A 21,064-nucleotide genomic window follows, 5' to 3' on the forward strand; every position below is an offset into this window, starting at 1 on the left:
GGATGGATGGATGGATGGATGGAGAAACAGACGGATAATGAGACCGAGTGAGAGTACAGGTATGGGCTACATTAACTGGGGTGAAGTACATAATGCAACAGGATGAAGCGGTACAGTAATATTAAGGTATAGGGGGGATGTAACAGTACCCAGTAGAGCACGTCAGTCCAGCCCTGGGTAGTGATGCACTGGTAGACAGTGAGCATAGCGAAGCCCAGGTTGTCAAAGTGTGTGATGCCGTTGTTGGGTCCGGCCCATCCCGCCCTACACTCTGTCCCGTTGATGGTGCAGCGCCGACCATTACCGGCCTGGGCACACGGAGATGCCTTCTCATTCTCCACTGTGGCTATGATATCTGCAGGACAACGGGGGAGAAGATATAGGCAGTCTGTGTGTGTGTGCGTGTGTGTGTGTGTGTGTGTGTGTGTGTGTGTGTGTGTGTGTGTGTGTGTGTGTGTGTGTGTGTGTGTGTGTGTGTGTGTGTGTGTGTGTGTGTGTGTGTGTGTGTGTGTGTGCGTATGCATGTGCGTGTGTGTGTGCTTGTGCGTGTGTGTGTGTGTTTCCTACTTGTGCCTGTGTAGTAGCAGGTTTTATGCATCTTGCACTTGAACAGCTCCAGTCCCACGATGGCGTAGATGGTGACCATGAAGAAGACCAGCAGGGAGATGTGGAACAGAGGTAGCATGGATTTCAGGATGGAGTTCATCACCACCTGCAGGCCTGCAGGGGAAGAGCAGACACATTGTAAACATCAGTGGACCTAGTAGTCCGGTAGTAGACAACCATTTTCAGTTACTGTACCACCAACTGAATTTTCTCTTTCCTTGAGTACCCCTGAAGTACCCCCTCGTGCATTTTACCAGAGTCTCATTTTTCATGAGTCTTCTCAAGTACCCCCTGTAGATAGGCCAATTTCCCCTAGTGGTCCTAGTACCCCTGGTTGGGAACCACTGTAGTAGTTGACCAATATAACTAGATCAAACTGCAAACTAACCGCAATGAACCAAATCATATTGTATTTGACACTAGCAATGTTGCTGAAGGTAAGTGTTCTCAGAATATGGTTGTGGTGAAGTGAGTGCTAGGCTCCTCTTACCACAAATGAGCTATCTGCTTCCCGCCAATTTGAGAGCAAATTCCCATATAGATATATCACCAGTAATGATTTCCCAGTAATCTAAAACGTTAGCGTTTGGTTACATTGGTCATTTCTGTTCCTTCATGAAATATATGATCACATTAACTTACCGTTCAAATTCCTCGGGAGTATACATATTGTTTGTAGAGCTTATACAAACAAAGCTACACTTGTGAGAAATATGTTTTGGTTTATTTAATAAAAATAGGACATGTTAAGCTTGATTCAGAGGCTATTTATTTTGTCATTCTACACGTTAACCTGAATTGCCTTCTGCTGATTTCCTGTCCTTATGACTGCTACAGGGTTCCTATTGTACAGTGGTCCTTACTGGGGACTCCAGAGACCAGCCTGAGGGGCCGGAGCACCCTGAATGCCCTGAGGGCCTTCATGTCGAAGCCTCCTCCCTTGTCCCCTGGTTGAGCCTCCACACCACTGATATAGGTGATGAAGTCCCCGATGACTGCAAACAGCCTGGAGAGGAAGAGGAGAGGGAGAGAGGGAAGAGAGAGGAAGAGGAGAGGGAGAAGGAGAGGGAGAGGGGAGGGAGAGGGAGAGGGAGAGGGAGAGGGGAAAGGTTGAAAGATAGAGGAGGACGAAAGGGAGTAGAGTAGTCACAGAAGAGTTATAGCATGACAGAGCATGACAGAGCATGACAGAACATGACAAAGCATGACAGATCATGACAGAGCATGACAGAACATGACAAAGCATGACAGATCATGACAGAGCATGACAGAACATGACAAAGCATGACAGATCATGACAGAGCATGACAGAACATGACAAAGCATGACAGATCATGACAGAGCATGACAGAGCATGACAGAACATGACAGAGCATGACAGAGCATGACAGAACATCACAGAGCATGACAGAGCATGACAGAACATGACAGAACATGACAGAGCATGATAGAGCATGACAGAACATTTTCATCTCTTCCCTACTTACCCCACAGACACACAGACAAAATCGAGTATGTTCCAACAGTTCCGCAGATATGCATTCTCGTGAAATAGAAATCCATAGGCTATTATCTTTAGAAAGCACTCTATGGAGAAGACGATGAGGAAGATGTACTCCAGACTTTCCTGTGAAACAACGATAAAGGCTTGTTAGGGTATCATGAGGTACTAATTACAGTACTACAGTACCCATAATGAATATGTGCAATGGAGTATAATTCATTGATTCTGCTTGGTGACCAAGTCTCCAAACACGTTATAGCTAGTTGTAAGAGTTTAGGAGTCGATGGCACAACAACCATTTTAAGTATATTAATTTTAAACGAAACTTGAAATATTGAGTTATTTAGAGTATTTACAAGAGTTACACTGACTAAGTTGATCCTGCTTGGTAATCCATCAGCTCAGTAGCTCCCTGGTGTTCTGTGTCTCTCCTCCTCTCCCATTACCGGCCAGGCATCCAGAGAACGGCCCCACTAATTAACACCTGGGCACCTCGGTCCCTAAGATGGCACCCACTCACTCATCGCCCTGTCTGTTAACTTGCAAGAAATATACTGTTTGTATACTGTTGTACTCCAGAATGCAAATTAACTTAAACTTGAACTTGAAACGTGATTTTGAGCACAGACAAGCGATAAATAGGAAAACAAATAGGCATAAGTCGGTGATGATGGATAAATACTGTAGCAAGTGGCCATGGGTAACATGAAATGCTATGTTCTATTTGATGCTTGATTACGTAATAGGGTAGGACTATTCAGATCCCCGGAGAAAGGGCATGTGCAGGGAGTTTTAAAGCGTCAGTAACAGTGTTGTTAATAAAGTTTAAAAGTGCTGTACTGCCTGTAGCACAGTGAACCTAAATGACATTGGGTTAGATTCTGGCCTGTAATGGACATTCCTATAGCGCAATTTATAGTATGTATCTTTAGGTTTCCAACACACACACACACACACACACACACACACACACACACACACACACACACACCATCATTGTAAAGCCATAGTTTTCTTGTTGCTTTGACAAAGTCATTTCTGAAGATTATTATTTATTTCATGTGATTTGTGATTCATTTACTTCTGTCCCCCATTTTAAGGTCAACCCTGCTGTGTGAACTAAACTCTCATTTTAATATGGTGTAATTATTCCTTCTTAAATATTTTTTTGAAAGAAAACATTGAACATAGCTAAATCATAGTGTAAAAGCAGGTGAGATGGTTCTACTCTTTTTTGACTATTTCTGGTGGAAAACTGAGATAGACAGGCTAGAAATGTGTTAACAATTTCATTTTTTGCATTCAGTTGCCACTCCCTGTTGCACAAAACAAGCTTCTATTCCCACTGTCACAAGGCTGATTTGAGATGAAATCTTCAACCCTGTTACAGTCAACCCTGTTGCAGTCAACCCTGTTACAGTCAACCCTGTTACAGTCAACCCTGTTACAGTCAACCCTGTCACAGTCAACCCTGTTACTTTATTTGCCACTTTATAGGTACTTTTTTATTTAACCTGTTGAGATGGGAAAACGTGATATTATATTATATTATTATATTATATTAAGTTGAACATGTGCTCTTTATGACAGAATGTTAAAATTAGGTCAAATCAAACTTTTTTTTTACCATGTTATACACATGTCTCATAAGGCACCGAATCGGTGGAACGACCCCTCTATCTTTATCTCCGGATTGGGGTCACTCAGATCCAGAAATATCTGTCTACCCATTTGTAATATGGGCAGTTTGTGGTTGATTTCATGATCCTTCCCAGAGAGTGTTACAAAACTCACAGTGAGCAGCGCCATCAGAGTTGGACAGCAGTTAGTTCCATGTGGCCAGTCTGGCATCTGGCCCACAAAAACAAACCAGGTCAACTTTCTAGCCACCTGCTGCTGGATCAGATATCAAACTGGATTACACCAAACATCCAGGCCTTTGTGCCCATCAAAAGTCAAGGTGACTACACTAGGCTCCAGATCCCAGTCTGCTTGATTTATGAACTGTGCTCATACAACAGAACAGTGACCAGTTAGCAGCAGGACCATGAAATAATCAGGTCATTCACCGCCATGATCGAGGTATGAATACAGTGCTCACTACACATTCAGACACGTATGTACACTCACACATGCTCTGTGTTTTCATGGACAGACGAGGAGGCTTCATGAGGAAAACTCAAGGTTACTTGAGAAACCCGGTTTTCTGAGAATATGAGGGAGATGTCTCACTATGGGATTCCCTGGATAGTCGCATCACTACCGAAGAACCAATCCCACAACGTCTGTCGGCGGCAGACAGGTCGCATGACGAATGAGGTGAGCCCCTCCCTCTTTATAAGGTGCCACTCGCCCCACCCTCTGGCCAGTCTCTAGCATGTCTCTCTTCCTTGCACTCTTGCGAGCAGGGGCATGAGGTGAGACGTCGCACTCGTACTCTCAGAGAACCGGGGTTACGCAAGTAACCTTGAGTTCACTTTCAAATACTTGATTCTATGTATCACTATGGGGTATGGCCAACTACCTTATCACAGACAAGCTCTTCGAAGTCAGGGTCAGACATTATCACCCCTCAGAGGCTCCGACACTGAGGACAGTACGCACCAAAGAAGGTGCAGCGACATCCAGTCGGTAACGCCTCATAAATATACGTGGGGTGGCCCAACATGCTGCATCACAAATCTCCTGTACTGAGATGCCTTTGAACAGTGCCCAAGAGGTAACCATACATCTGGTGGAATGAGCCCTCAGGCCCTCTCGTGGCTGCAAACCCTTGCTATTATGAGCCAGTAAAATGGCCTCCACTATCCAATGGAATAGCTGTTGATGAGAGAGGGGCCTGCCCTTGCAGGGAGGTGCCCAGGATAAAATAATTGTTGATTGCTCTTTCGTAATGCTCTCAATCTATTCAAGTAAATGCGCAAAGCGCATACTGGACACTAACAGTGCTTCCTCCGCAGAAGAGAAGGGTGGCAGGTGGAAGGCCAAGAGCTCTAAGGTGAGGCAATTATAAGTATTGCTCACTTTAGGCATAAAGGCGGGGTTAGGTAACAAAGTCACCTTGTGAAAACCAGGGGTGTAAAGTATTTAAGTAAAAATACTTTGAAGTACTACTTAAGTTGTTTTTTAGGGTATCTGTACTTTACTTTACTATTTTATATTTTGCCAACTTTCATTTTTACTTCACTACATTGCTAAAGAAAATAATGTACTTTTTACTCCATAAATGTTCCCTGACACCCAAAAGTACTCGTTACATTTTGACAGGAAAATGGTCCAATTCACACACTTATCAAGAGAGCATCACTGGTCATCCCTACTGCCTCTGATCTGGCGGACTCACTAAACACAAATGCTTCGTTTGTAAATTATGTCTGAGTGTTGGAGTGTACCCCTGGTTATCCTTCAATAAAAAAACAATATGAAAATTGTACCATCTGATTTGCTTAATATAAGGAATTTGTATGGTTTAACATTTTACTTTTGATACGTAAGTACATTTGAGCAATTCCATTTACTTTTGATACTTAAGTATATTTAAAACCAAATACTTTTAGACTTTCATTTTTACTTGAGTCATTTTCTATTAAATTAAGGTATCTTTACTTTTACTCCAGTATGAAGGTCCTGTTACAGTGAACGTGTAGAAGGTAGTCTGGCACTCTGGATAGTCTCACTGACTCTGAGCGGCAAGCCTGTCGCATTCAGGTTCATGGGCCAGGGCCAAAGGGCCAGGGTTTCTGGGTGAGGGTGGTAAATCTCTCCATTAGCTTGGAGAAGAAGCAGAGCTTCCCTGGCCATCAAGGGTCTACCAAGATGAGGGATAAGCCTTGTTCCCTCACTCTGACTAGAGTAGGGAGTATCAGGCCTAGAGGAGGAAAGGCGTAGAGCATCACCCTTAGCCAAGGGTATGCCAGCGCGTCCACCCCTAGAAGTGAGTCTCCTGCCAGCGCAAAGAACAACGGGCAGTGCGTGTCTTTGTGCGATGCGAGGAGATCTACGGTGGCTCGTCCATATCTCACCCAGATCTGGTTCTCCACTGGGCGATGGAGTCTCCAATCCCGGTACAGGGGATTCCCTCTGGACAACAAGTGAGCTTCTACATTCAGTACACCCGGGACATGAATCACACGTAGTGAAAGGAGGTGCACTCTGCTCCGCAGAATAATCTTGACAGCTAGTCTGTGTAGATGCAGAGAGCGAGAGCCACCCTGGCGGTTGATGTACGCCACCAGAGTCGTATCGTCGTCCAGCTTGACACCTAGGTATTCTATTCTCTGTGTTGGCAGTTCTTTTTCTGGTTGAATTTGAACCCTAGGGAAGCCGTGTCCTGTACTGCTTGCTCCTGTGTCGTGAAGCAAAGAAGGTAATTGTCTATGGAGGCTTAGACTGAGTCCTCTGATTCTCGGGGGTGTTAGAGCCCCCTCCACACACTTGCTGAACGTCTGGGGAGCTAGCGCTAGCCCGAAGGGGCCATCGAGGTATTTGTTGGCTTTACCCTGGGTCACACTTTATTTGGATAGTCCGGATAGTCTATAATGTAGATGCTCTACAGATGGTCAAACTATCAACAATCTATCTGTTGGTAAGCAACTGCTTACTAAGGTTACAATTAGGGTTAGGGTCAGGTTTAGAATACGGGTTCGGGTAAGGGTTAAGTTTAAGGTTAAGATTAGGGTAAGGGTTAAGTTTAGGTTTAGGATAAGGTTTAAGGTTAGAGTTAGGGTTAGGTTAAGAATACAGGTTAGGGTAAGGGTTAAGTTTAAGGTTAGGATTAGGGTAAGGGTTAAGTTTAGATTTAGATTTAGGATAAAGTTTAAGGTTAGGGTTAGAGTTAGTAGATAGTTTAAATATTACTGATTGTCTGTAGATAGTCTGTAGAGCATCTACAGATGAACTATCCAAATAAAGTGTTACCGAGCACTGAAAGGCAAACCTGAGAAACCCTTCTGTCTGCTGACAGAATACTTATGTGAAAATAAGCGTCTTGTAGGTCGACTGAAGTGAACCAGTTGCATTGAGGAATAGAGCGAGGCAGAATGTTGAGCGAGATGAGTCTTCGCTTGCTACTGAATGGAGAATTCAATTTGAAAAAGGGTGGCTTCATAGCGAACTGCAGTCTGTACCCCTTTAACTGCGGACAAGAACCTGGGCTGGACAGCGCATTTTGCAGTTCCCTGCTCTTGCAGCGAGTTGCCCACAAGTTAGACTCTTGCTCACCAGTGTTGATGAAGCGCCCTCTGGTGGCTTCATGGTGAGGCACCCTTTTGTTGTATTTTTGCTCTGTGCCCTTGGCAAGACGGATTGAGGGGAGAGCTGTGGCAAGGAGGGCACTTGGTGGTTGAGTGCGATCCCTTCGTCTTCCCTGTGAGTGGATGCATAGGAATGAGCCGTTGCCCGGGGTATAGGGTTTTAGGAGCACAGATGTGCTTCTCCCCCATAGTGATGTGAGGGGAAAGTCTGTGCTCCAACTGAGAGGGAACAGGCCAGGACATGGTATGAACTGTTGGCTGTCCCTCTCTACCGCTGGAGCCAGTGTGCTGCCCGCTCCCTGCCACGAAGCCATGGCTTGTGGAAGAGTAGACCGTGTAGCCACGGTACCCGGATCTGCAAGGCAGGCAGAAGTTGAAGGCTTCGTCCTCCTTCTTTCAATGTTCGCACTTCTGCTGCATGGCGGTGACAGCCGGCCAAAACCGTTCCTTAGGCTCAATCAGAGCATCAGGGAAATCTGCTTTCTCCTTGTCCAACAAGATGGACAATTTTAACCATAGGGCTCTCTCCTCCGACACAGTGAAACTCATGGCACTCCCACAGCCTTCTATGGCGAATCTGGAGGCCCGGAGGTTGAGGTCTGCTACAACACAGATCTCCTCCCAGAAGTTGGAGTTGGCTGTGCCAATGGCTAGTAGATTGCCAATCTCAAATCATTCTGATAAGCCATCAGTATGGACATAACGTTCAACGCCGTACTGAACGTGCCGTCAACACGTACACCTTCTGGAAGATGGAGGCAGAAAAGCACTCCGTGTTTCCAGGAAGAGTAGTGCCAGACAGTGTCGAGGTATGGATGGCTCAACCACCGGTTGAGCCATGCATACCTTGGGCTTGCTAAAACCCAGCTTCTCCTTGCCCTTCATGTCCATTCCGACTAAGTGTCTGGTGAGTACCTTGCAAGACAGGGTTTTGACCCAGTTGCATTTGCCTTCCACCTGCTGGGAGGAGTTGTTTCCCTGGGACGGTGTCAGAAAGGAGCCTCCTCCCATTGAGCCAGTCCACCTCCCATTGAGCCAGTCCCTTTCGCGCCCTAGGGGATGCAGGCCACTCAATAATTGAGCCTGGTCGCTGCCCGCCTGCAGGTGTCGATGAGCCGGACATTTTTTGTCTGGGAAAAGATGCTTTGCTTAGGGTGCTAGAGGGCCTTGAGATGTCCCCTCCCCCCTTCCCAACTGCTAGGTCTTCAAAACCATCCATAACCTCAGCCCAGGAGGGTTGGGGTTGAGAGTTAGCCTTATTGCCCCCAGGCTGTGAGGGAGAACAGTCTGTTTAAGGCAGGTCTTAGGCATCTTCCTACAACGCACACAGGACTCAGGGTTAGTGAGTGCTGCTTTGCCATGCTCAACCACCAAGCAGTTGATACACAAGGAGTGTGTATCCTTGACTGCAATCATGGCCCCGCATGGACACGGTGTGCGGTGCTTTGGCAGCGGCCCTGCTCAGGTAGCAGGTTACATAACTCAGAGAATAAAACAAAACGTTTGTAAACTCGGGTTAAGAGAGTGCTAGCTGTGTGTAGCTGCGAAGCTAGTTGTAGCTAGCTAGCGTTCGCCTAACACGAAGAAAAGCGTGTTGCAGCATAGTCTGTCGGTGACCCCAAGCGTGGCAGTCTCTTGACCGCCACGCTTGTGAGGCTGGATTGGTCCGTTTAGTCAACACAAAACGAGTGAACACAGGTTGAGCTAAACGAGAGAGGAAAGCTAGCCATTTTTACCCTTGCAGGTAGAAAAGCTAGTGGTGCTTAGCTGGCCTTGCAGCGATCTACCTGTATTAGCTAGGCTTTGTGGCTTGCGCAAGCCAAGTCTCAGTAGCTAGCCATGTGACGCTAGCTGCAACCGGAGAATTAGAATTCTATTCTAAGCAAAAACGTTCCTTTCGGTCAGTACTCAACACAAAGGGCGAGAGCTGAGGTCCTACGTTTGGCAGCGTAACCTCGCAGTTCGCCTGAGAACAGTTAAGCGAGAAGACAGGGGTCAAGTCGTGCTGAGGAGAGCTTCAGAGAGCGTAGGGATCTTCGCAAGGAAGAAAGTGAGAATGACCAGAGGGTGGGGCGAGTGGCACCTTATAAAGAGGGAGGGGCTCACCTCATTCACCACTCGACCTGTCTATTTCTGACAGCAAATCCCATAGTGAGACATCAAAACAAGTATTTGAAATAGAACCCTGCTTCTCAACCTAAATGAATTAAACCACAACTAGCAGTATTACGATCTCCATCACTTTCAATCCATATGAGATGGTGTGTATTGGGTCCAGACTCACCAGGTTGCTGTTGGTGTTATTGCTGTCCTCCTCAGGCATGGGCAGGAACACAGCCAGGGCCACACAGTTGGCAAAGATGGTCAGCAGGATGATGATCTCAAACGGTCTGAAGGGGAACGCTCAGGAAAGGTTCAAGCGACATTGTACACATCCAGCAGATTACAGAACTGCAGGGTGTAGGAAATAATATCCTTTTAAAATATACCATTAGATACTGTGTGGGGTATTTTCCTTTCTTACTCAAACACTGATATTACTTAACCAAACGATATGGATGGATATGGATGGATATGGATAGCTATTCCACCATTCAATGCCTACAGGAAGTACACATGGATCTCAGTGAGATCTTTCAACCTCACCCACCTATTAGACGATGTTCACTATCTAAATAACCATAAGGTGCATGGTTTAACATGCCACTGTAGACTTCATGTGACAGGAAACTAGCGCTCGTGCTAGTTTTGTATCAGTGACAGGATAACTATTGTTACAGAGTAACCATAACTAGCAATCTTGGCAATGCATCTGAATCACAAAATGTCAAACACGTCAATAAAGTGAGTCTCTTTCAGTTTAACTAATGTACAGGGTGTGGAACCCCTCAATAGGGACTTCCCCATATAGCCAAGGGTATCGAAAACACACTGGAAGCCATTTGAGGCCAACAATGGGTCAGTTAGAAGATAATCGGATCTATTTATGTAGGCACCTGTGGTAAAGATGGTGGCGAGTTCAAATATCTGGATCCCTTCAGTACAGCACATTCAAACGGTCAATGCTGTGCAATGTTGCACTCCTGGGTGCGTAATAGTACAAAGCTTTAATCAGGGTAATACCATGGATAATCAACTACAACTTCATAGGGGGCGGCAGGTAGCCTAGTGGTTAGAGTGTTGGGCCAGTAACCGAAAGGTTGCTAGATTGAATCCCCGAGCTGACAAGGTAAAAATCTGTCGTTCTGCCCCTGAACAAGGCAGTTGACCCACTGTTCCTAGGCCGTTATTGTAACTAACAATTTGTTCTTAGCTGACTTGCCTAGTTAAATAAAACAAATATTATAGTCATCATGCTGTTCCCCTCTCAGACTGCAGTACCCAATTCCACCACCAGTCTGTGTCTGAGGCAGCATTCTCTTAGCTTAGCGCGTCTGTTTTTAGGCTGTGATGTGGGAGGACAGCTGTCCGTCCGTCCGTCCCCAGGAATAACAAACTCATATTTTACATGTCAAAAAATGTCCATCAACAGCTTCCCTGGATTATAACAACATCTCAGTGAATCATTACTGCAGCCACAGTCATTACTCACTACCAAAACAGAACTGTAACCTTGGATTCTATGGTACACACACGGTTAAATTGTGATTCTGAGCTGTGGTGGATTTGTCCTCGAGACAATTTGCATTTGCAAGATGATTCTAACAGAAATGTACTCTACGTTGTGCTCCTGTTACCACCCAATATGGGTCGTCTCCGCTCTACCCTAATGCTACTGCATGTTGTTCTGAAACCCGGAGTTATCGACCTGTTGCTCTGATGCTCAAGCCACGCTACAGTTCAGCATGTCTGCATATTGGACCGGACCACCAGAAAATGTAAGGGTTGTGTCCCATGGTTATAACGTGTGTGTTGTACTGTAACGTGTGAGCGTATCAGAGTGGTTATAACTCTACGGCTATACATAGATATGGTCCAACCGTCTGTCACCTTATTCAATACAAGACAATAGGAGAGTCAACGGGAGGTGCTTTATAAAGGGTTGACTCATCACGAAGGCAGCCATTCCTCAGATCCCTGAAGCAGTTGTTCCCAGACTCTCTGCTGCTACCACCCATTCAAAACAAATCAAATCAAATTAAATTGCATTTGACGAATACACCAGCTGTAGGTAGACCTTACAGTGAAATGCTTACTTACAAGCCCTTAACCAACAATGCAGTTTAAAGAAAAAGACGGGTTAAGTAAAAAATAGATCAGTAAAAAATACAACATTTAAGAAACAATTCATTAAAGAGCAGCAGTAAAATAACATTAGCGAGGCTATATACAGGTGGTACCGGTACAGAGTTAATGTGCGGGGACAACGGTTAGTCGAGGTAATGAGGTAATATGTACATGTAGGTTAAAGTAACTATGCATAGATAATAAACAGAGTAGCAGCAGCCTAAAAGGGGGGGGGGGGCTTCAATGAAAATTTGCCATTTGATTAGCTGTTCAAATACTTCTCTGTCATCCACCAAATACACAAATCCTTAACTCTCTAACAACCCAGTTGCTATCCATGACCTCAATAGAAACTGGGCTTGGGGCACGATATGGGAAACACTGCTGGGTTGCAATGACCATTAATACAAGACCAAATGTATCAATGTCATAAACAATCATTTGCTATACTGCCAATCCACAGACAGGCTTCACTATCTGGCCATGTTAGACATTTATGGTATGAACGCACTGTGCTTCCATTATTTCTAACAGCTTGACCATGCTTCCTGGTTTAAAAGTCAATGGCCAAACCTTTCTTATCTAGCCTGTTTGTGCTGTGTTGACAAGGCAGCACAAACAGATCTGGGACCAAGCTACTTCATTTCTACACACAACTCTGAGCAATGTTATCTAGTGACAACCGTTTCCTGTTCCCACACCCTCCTGACCTCTAACCCCTGACCCTTGACCCCTGACCCCTAAAGGATACTTCCATTCCACAATGTTGATGGCAGCTTTGCGGAAGGGGTTCTTCAGTGTGAGGAAGAAGAGGGAGCGTGTGGGCCGAGGGTTTCCCCCCGTGGCCAGGAGCTTCTTCAGCTTCTCTTTCTGCTTCCTCTTCAGAGTTTCCTCGTCCATAATGTAGGACTGCAGGTTAGGCTCGCCGCCACTCTCCGCCATCTTGGCTCTACCTGGGGAATTTGGAGGAAGTGAAGATGGTCGCTAGAATGGCCTCTTCAGCCAGCCAGCTATTGTACCCCCAACTTGACCTGGTCGTCCAGATACTGGCCCAAGTGAAGATGGTTGCTTTCAGTGCTGTATTCCACCAGGTCAGCTAGCAATTCACCTGCTCAACTAGTCCAGGTCCAACTAGTCCTCTTCATAACCTGCTGGGTAGGCACTCATTTCTTCCACAACACTCCTCTCTCTACTCTGTTGTCTATATCTCCCTGTACTCTTTCTCGGTCATTCCCCCTCTCTCTCTCCCTTTCTGAGATGACAGACCTGTGCCTGTGTATTGGTTGGAGGAACAGTTGGTCAGCGGAGAGAATAAATATAGACAATGAGTGTCATTCTGGGGAGGGGGGGGCACATTTACCAAGAGTGAAGGTTAAGGCAGCGTAAGGCATATACTATCTTGTTGTCGGCCCTATAGTAGTATCGTGTCATTGGCTAACAGGGTTGGAGTAATATCCTGTCATTGGTTGTAACACTGAGTCCCCCGACATTGGTTGTGCTATTTGACTTTCAATCATTTTTTATTGGCCTTCACAGACACGATGGCTACTACAATGCCCGACGGAGTTGGAGTGTCTCCTCATTGGTTGACCTAACCCTTCACGACCTCTGACATGTATGTTTGGGAGCAGAGTTAACACCATGGAATGGAGTCGATGGTGGGAAACGTGTCTGTGAATTATTGCCAGTGAGATCTGTGTCAACAGTTGGTGACTCTTATGATGAAACAAATACTATTTATGGTATCAATTTGTGCTCTATCCTGCCTAATGCTTTGTGTTATATAACAGGGTTTGTGAAAGGCTTTGTATACATAGAACCCAAACACAGCAACCAAACATTAATGACAGGCCCCAGGTATGAGTATTAAGCACAATTATGGTGAACTACAGTTTTACAACAAATTAGACTAACTAGATTGACACCATTATGAATACTGTCTAACCCCACAAAAAATTGCATCCAAGTATCAGTTGTCCCATTGTAGAATCTGTTTCTTTTCCAAAAACTGTATTCGTGAAAAGAGGAATCACATTTCTTTATTACCAGTTTTGTGACTTAATATCACCTGAAAGTTCCAAAAGATGTCATGCGCTGTAATACAATTAACTACAGTTTGTTTTGGGAAATACAGTTTCTTTTGATAACAGTAACGTGTTGCTACAATAGTCAGTTTCTCATTTTGAAACACAATAAACATTGCGTACTTGAATTCATCCCAATTAACACATTTGGTCCCTTGGAAGTTGTGGAAACGTATGTTTTTAGTTTCACATTGGTTGTAGGAACTGAACGTTTTTTAAACGTTCTGAGAACAGAAGTGAACATTTTGACTGTTCTGGGAATGTTTCTTTTTTAGGTTGCAGAGAGGTTCTGAGAACATTTTACTCTGGTTCCTTGACATTTTTCCTGGGAGGTTTTATTAGCGCTCTGAGAACTGAAATTATTGGTTATTTTGAGGTTTTTGAATAACTTCCTTAACTTTCACTGAAAGTCTTTAAATAACACTGCTAGCTTATTTTGGGTTAACTTCTTGAAATCCAAGCACAATTAGGACACATGGAAATTCCTTTCCTTAGGCATTAATCATGCAAACATATTTATTATAATTTGTTTTATTTAGTGAAATTCAAACCTATAATCTTCTCTTCTCTATTCATGGTATTAGTCTACTGCGGCACCAGGATGGAGCTAGCATGCCATGTTTTTTATGCATACAAGGCTGTTTATTTGAGTCTGTTCAAACAGACCCCATTTCAAAGGAAAAAAAGCACTCAATAAGATCAGGTGTGGCCAATTAGTGGGCGCAGCCAACACACCTGAACACACTTAACAGAATAGTGGATAGAGAGAGTTTTGTTGAGGCCGAGAATGGAATGTATATGTTCTCAGCATCAAATGTTTTTTTGTGTTTTTTTTTATGGAAAGTTTTCTTCTATTTAAAGTCACGTTCTCAAATTGTTCCGAGAACGTGACTTTAAATAGAACCATGAGGAAACCTGTAAGAAACGTTATGCTGAAGTACTGAAATTCAAACAGAAGAACATTGTTTCTTAAGAACATTATTTGAGAACCTTCCCAATGTCAAACCAGTTAGAGAACATTCCAAGATAATTACCAACATTTAAATGAAATGTAACCCTGTTTGACCATTTCGGAAACTTTCTTTTAAAGTAATGAAATACTAAGATTTTTTTTTAATCAAGTTCCTTAAATTAGCGGAGACTATTCCAAAGCCAAACAACTATGCACCATTCCCAAAGAGTTGATGGAAGGTTGTGTGCAAAATAACCATAGGACAACCACGGTCTCACCAAGCTCTAAAAACTTAGAGCTGTTCTCAGAACGTTATGTGCTAGCTGGGATTGCTTTCTGAGTTTCAGGTGTTAATCTTCAAATCTGAAGTGTTCATGACATCTTCTTTAACATAATCAGCTTCTGAAAGTGGTTTGGTAAAACATTTTAGTGGCAAAAAAACAAGACACATTGACAATACATAACATAGTATCTACTGGAAAAATCTTAAATTAATTATCTTTGTGCTCAGGGTTTGATGTTTCGTGAGCAGTCCTTGGAGAGAGGGAAGTCCTACCTCAATCCACAAATGTCTAGCCACAGTCTCGCTCACAAACTACACTACCCACAATCATCTAGGTCCCAGAGCCCGCTGACTCCTCACAGTCTATCCCCGCGGAGGAAGAGGAGGAGTCTGAGAGAGAGCGAGGTGACCCCCCATTGCTGTGGTCCGAGTCCTCCGTCCTACAGTGGGCAGAACTGGGGCTGTGGCACACCTGTCCCCCCTCATACCCCTCTCTGCCCTTCCCCTGCCCCTCCACCAGTCCCTGCAGGTATTTAATATAATTAATTGCTGCCCTCAGTGTCTCCACTTTACTGAGCCTCTTCTCACTGGCAGCCCCTGGCAGGTGGTCCCTCAGCTTGGCATAACCCTGGTTCACACACTTCACCCTCTGACGCTCCCGCTCGTTACGCTTCTGGATGAACGCTGGCTCGAAAGGGCACTCGTACACCCCAAAGTGCCCGTGGTGGAATGGGGACAGGTAGGGGAGGAGATTGGGGCCTCCAGGGCCCCGGAACGAGGCTTCATAGAGGCCTCCAGGGTCCATTGTGGTGGGGTAGAGGAGGAAGGGCACTGTGTGGGCCAGAGGGTCAGAGCCAGAGTGGAGGCGGTCGGAGTGGGTGTTTGGGCGGTTCTCAGAGTAGCCACTAGAGGGAGACAGACCATACGGCAGGCTGCTGCCTCTGTTTAGGTAGGTGGGCCGCTGGTCTACGAAGGGGTGGGAGAAGACAGCACTCATGGTGATGGTGCAAAGGAACAGAGAGAGAGAGACTCTTAAGACAAATGGATGGATAAGGGATCGGAGCAGCGAGTGAGTTGTAACTTTCCTCCACTTGTGGCATCCAGTTTTCTGTTGAACTTGTTGGCCTCAAGTAGAAGGAGAAACAAGGTGGAGCTTCATCATCAAGCACTCTCCTCTTGTAGATCTGTGGAAGTGAATTAAGACCGGATGAAAGGTTAGAACTTAGTTAAATGAGCCGCCCTAATCAAACACAGGAGGTTTTGAAGATAATAATGACTGTTGCATGTATTTAAAGATGCAATGAGGCTATATACACTTCAGAGGTAAGGGATTAGATAGCTGCACTTTGTGCTAAGAAACCAAAGGAAGATCTTTACCGTAACCTGAAAATCAGAGCATTTGCAACCACACTGAAAGTATGCAAATCCAAGACTACTATCTGGCTTTATTGTAGGAGAGAGTGGGGTAAGTTGAGTCAAAGGGTTAGTTGAGCCACCCCTTGTTTCAAGGAAACCATACACAAAATGTATCATGTGACCAAATATTTAGGATGAGGTCATCATTTCATGGAGTCTGTGAAGGAAGAAATCACATGAAAAAAAGTGGTAAGCAAGTTAGGTAAACATTTTTTTTACTTAAATGATTTATTGTGTTATAGGTTTCATGATGCTTGTATCTAAACCAAAGTAGATTGCTTTATATATCAGCTGGAGTCTCTATAAGCTACAATATGAGGTCCTAAACCGAGCATGAAGTGCATCCTTGTAGCTGTGTGGGCTAATATAGTCAAAATGTTTGCCTTAGGATAAGTTGAGCCAATGGCCACCATACCCCATATAAAATATGATTAGATTTGGTCCGTTTTATGCATAATATGCATAGTATGCCTGCAATGTGTCATGCATATGAACTCAAGATAGTGCATTTTTATTGTTTCAGAGCAGACATCATCATGCCCCATGTATAGAAACGTAAAGCAAGCAGGGCTCTAGCCGTGCTTGAAGTTCTTGAGAGAGCAGTCAAGGAAGGGAGAAAAGGGAATAAGTCTATTTGAGCAGCAACAAGGGATGAAAAACATCAACTGAATAACCAGGTTTCCATCCAACCTTTTTATGCGAGTAAAGTACACGCTGGATAAAACATTTCACGACAGGCTTGATGGACACAGCAAATTTGTCGGTAAACTTTACAAATGTCGACAAAACACAATACACTAGACAAGGTGGGATTTTTTTGCGTCTCTAAAATTAATTATGCGAGCAATCTTTTCCTGGAGGCAGAACTGAGCGATTACCACTTAGATAGGTCAGCTGCAAAGTCAAAATGGCTATTGTTGTAAAAAGTCCTGAAAACGATTTAAGGTTAGGGTTAGGTATTTGGCTTAGCAGTGTGGTTAAGGTTAGGGTCAAGGTTAGGGTTAGGTTTAAAAATCAGATCTTAAGTGCCAGCTAGTGCAGAGCTGCCTCCAGAACAAGATTCATGACTAAAAACGCTGAAGAACTTCATGCTCCTTTCCAATAAATATTGAGGGTCTTATTCTGATGACATAATGATTGTAGCTTGGCTGCCATTAGACAAATAAAAATTCTTGCTCTTTTGTCCATAATAATCTCATAATCCAGGCTACACCCATACTGTAGCAGCGAGCTGTTGGTGAGCATGCAAAGACCAATCCAGAGTGGCCACATTAGCTTTATAAAGCAACATTGTTCATGACAAAGTCATCAGTAGAGTTGAAAATGCATTTAACTTGTATTTTTTTTGTTCAGTACATGGAAATTTAACAGCAAAAGTTATTTGTATGTGCACTACGACATCACGCACAGCCTTATATCCGCAACAAGTCAATCTGGTGTGAAAATGTTCATATTGTTTTAATGCATATTTTTGAATTAGTTGCATGAAAATCTGTCGCCAATTGGATGGAACCCTAGATAGTGAAACTGAATAGGCACATTGACAAAAAACAAAACGAACATGTAGCTGTGCGAAAGAGAGGCTATGATAGAGTAGCAGAGGCACACAAGGGTTTAGCTGATGATATGGAGTCTGAGCTTGCTAATCATATCAAGAATATCGCAGACCAGTTTCATGGGCTTAGTAGCCTCAAATGCAGAGGACATTTCTACGAATTGGCACATGTAAACACCATCCTTGTCCCAGATTACTGGTCAAGAAATGGAAGAGATATTGAACAGAGAGATCTATATCGGAATGATAGGCATACATTTAAAATATACAGTATGCCACACCCCAATACCATGAATTAACCTTTGACCTACTAGCATCATCACCCCACTGTCACAGAACACCATAGCCCACTTACCACAAGGCGGCTCAATTTCCCCTGTCCCTAACTAAGTCGTGCCAAGATATCACTTTCCTTCGACAAGCTATGTTTTCAAAAATGTTATGTTTACATGAATTCAGATTATTTCCAGGGATACACAACATCCTGAAATATATGTGGATATCGTTGTTGGAAGGAATGCTATATTTCGCTTGATGTAGTGATGCTGAATGTAAGAAATGGCTCAACATACCCCACTCTCCCCTACTTCTACTTTATTTTCAATCAAAAGTCAATTGATCTGAGAAGCAACAATGAACATGAAAGCGTTAACGTTGTGGGCAGAACTGTAATTTTCCTCAATAATCTTGAAATATCTTCTAATCCCTCTCTCCTCCTCCCTCCTTTTCGTCTTCTCTTTCTCTCTCTCTCCACAGAGACTTGCATCCCTGGCTACTGCACAGAGGAAGAGAGAGGCGGAAATAAATATATATATATATATATATATATAGAGAGAGAGAGAGAGAGAGAGAGAGAGAGAGAGAGAGAGAGAGAGAGAGAGAGAGAGAGAGAGAGACAGAGAGAGAGAGAGACAGAGAGAGAGAGAGAGAGAGAGAGAGAGAGAGAGAGAGAGAGAGAGAGAGAGAGAGAGAGAGAGAGAGAGAGAGAGAGAGAGAGAGAGAGAGAGAGAGAGAGAGAGAGAGAGAGAGATGAGGAATTCCCCTCTCTTTAAGCCAGTGTTGGGTTTCCCAAAGACAGTTTGGAACGTCTGCCAAAACCACTTAAGCATTTGAAGGTAAGAGTTATTGTATATAACTTTGACAGTTGTATATGTCTTTTGAAGTGAAAATTAACACACACAGACCCATAGACACAAACACAGACACACACACCACCATCAGCATGCTGTGTCCTTGTAGTGCTTGGAGAAAAACTACCCCAGAGTGAAGTAAAGATGAGGAATCATGTATGATGAGCTTGTCTTTGCATTCAAAGTATTAGGACTTAGCTAGAATATATACACAGTAATACATGCATAGTTATAATGACTTACTATTCACAAGTACAACGGCATGAATATCTATAGGACTTTAGATGATCTATCTATACTATCTATACTCTACTATCTATTTTATACTACCTATATTCTACACATTATCAAAGAACCTAACACAAGAGATCATATTAAATATTAAAGCATCATGTACAATGCAGACGATGATGTCCATTGAATTTTTACATTGGTTTTTACATTGGGTATAACCTAATGACAGAAAATATTGAACAAATCCTTTATATTTACTGTAGATATTCACTGTGTGGCCTGGCCACACAAAATACATCTTCACCCCGCATTATTTACATGTCACATGTCCCAGTTCATGGAATTTATTTGCATAGAATCATATGTACTCCAGAAAGTCAAATGTGTTTTCTCCATTGCGGATATCTTCATTCGACTCTCTCCATCTTACCTTCAGACGAACAGGTGATACTCAGGGTCCTCCACATTTAGTAACAGGCCTCCAGGTAGGTGCTCAGGGGGAGATAGGCAGGACCCTACCCAGCCTGGGGTGCTCTGTCTGGGGTGAGGACCTCGGTGTGGTTCCTCTCAGGTGTTCCGTGGTGGTGTGGTCGGTAGTGGTGTCCTCTGTAGCAGTGTGTCAGGTGGGAGGTGGATCCCAGCTATTACCTACTCTCACCCCTGGACGCCCCACCCACAAAGAGATGGGTGGGAGATTAACTGAGACGAAGATATTGTTTTTGGCTTAAAGAAGTATCGCAGGTGTGGTATTTTATAAATACACCCACTCCCAGTGGCGATTAGATTGTTTAATGATAGTTTAACATCAATGAGAAGCCCGACCTTACTGCGTTAAGTTGTGTCAAGTCAGACTTCACTGATCTCTTAGACAGGTTAATCCAGCGTTTCCTAAACTCAGTCCCGGGGACGCCAAAGGGTGCATGTTTTGGTTTTTGCCCTAACACTAGACAGCTGACTCAAATCATCAAAGCTTGATCATCAGTTGATGATTTTAATCAGCTGTGTAGTGCTGGGGGGGGGGGGGGGGGGCGTGGACAGAGTTTGGGAAAAGCTGGGTTAATAAGTATGTCACAGCATTCTTCTATTATTATCTTCTATTATTAATGCAGTGAGCATTGTCTAAAAAAATCTGTTGTTCATTCACTCACAGGAAGGGACTGTTCAAACTACCTCTAAACGTCAGTTGCAGTAATAGCAAGTGTTACTGGTTCAGAGCTGAATCAAAGCGCTGCATCCTGGAAATGATTGTTTGCTGTTTCCTATCCCTAATCCCCCACTTCCAACCATGATTAAACAGTCTACATCAGAATCATAGAAATGAATGAAGATATAGGCCACTAAATAAAGGGTATTTAAAGGGTGGAACCACCTTCTAGGAAGCACACTTTTCCTCTCTTCTCCTAAATCTTGGACTAATAATTATTTACAGTAAATGCACCGTACCTGTGCCTGCTATCAACCATTCTCTGAATCAACACTGTAGAATATTATTGTGATGACTAATGCACAGATTCTACTGAACTGTTTCTGTTTGAGAGTGGTACACCTTTTTGCCATGCCGTTATTGAAAATAAGGACAGGTTCTTGACTCTTCCTTCCTTCTTTCTTACCAGTTTAAAGGATTAGAAATGACTAAAATGACAAAATATCTATACGCCATGTGATTTGCAGGGCTGCCCAGGGCAGGTCTGGGCCTGTGTTCTCTGTGATTAGAGAAGAGTGTGTCTCCCGTTGTCGAAGGGTTTACACATGAGAGACCCAGGATTGAGCCGCAGACAGTCAGAGAGAGGGGGATTGAGTTGCAGCCATGTCTGTCTCTTA

General features: G+C 43.9%; 2 protein-coding genes across 2 annotated transcripts in view; both read right to left on the reverse strand.

Moving 5' to 3' along the window:
* The window catches only part of LOC115208150 (dihydropyridine-sensitive L-type skeletal muscle calcium channel subunit alpha-1-like), a 31,035-nt gene extending 18,228 nt beyond the window's left edge, over positions 1-12,807 (reverse strand). Inside the window, exons 1-6 of the mRNA XM_029775997.1 lie at positions 12,341-12,807; positions 9,647-9,752; positions 2,094-2,233; positions 1,470-1,612; positions 568-720; positions 150-355 (exon numbers count right to left, since the gene is read on the reverse strand). Of these exons, the coding sequence (XP_029631857.1) occupies positions 150-355; positions 568-720; positions 1,470-1,612; positions 2,094-2,233; positions 9,647-9,752; positions 12,341-12,531 (939 nt within the window). The 5' untranslated portion in view covers positions 12,532-12,807. The remainder of the gene's footprint in view (positions 1-149; positions 356-567; positions 721-1,469; positions 1,613-2,093; positions 2,234-9,646; positions 9,753-12,340) is intronic.
* Positions 12,808-14,674: 1,867 nt separating this feature from the next.
* LOC115207105 (achaete-scute homolog 5-like) lies at positions 14,675-19,861 on the reverse strand. Its single transcript, XM_029774100.1, has 2 exons — positions 19,674-19,861; positions 14,675-16,092 (listed from the first exon to the last, which is right to left on the reverse strand). Exon 2 carries the CDS (start codon positions 15,903-15,905, stop codon positions 15,240-15,242), a length of 666 nt encoding a protein of 221 aa, XP_029629960.1. The 5' UTR covers positions 15,906-16,092; positions 19,674-19,861; the 3' UTR covers positions 14,675-15,239.
* Between the last annotated feature and the right edge of the window lie 1,203 nt (positions 19,862-21,064).

Source organism: Salmo trutta, chromosome 14 (assembly GCF_901001165.1).
Source record: "Salmo trutta chromosome 14, fSalTru1.1, whole genome shotgun sequence".
NCBI classification, from domain to species: Eukaryota; Metazoa; Chordata; class Actinopteri; order Salmoniformes; family Salmonidae; genus Salmo; species Salmo trutta.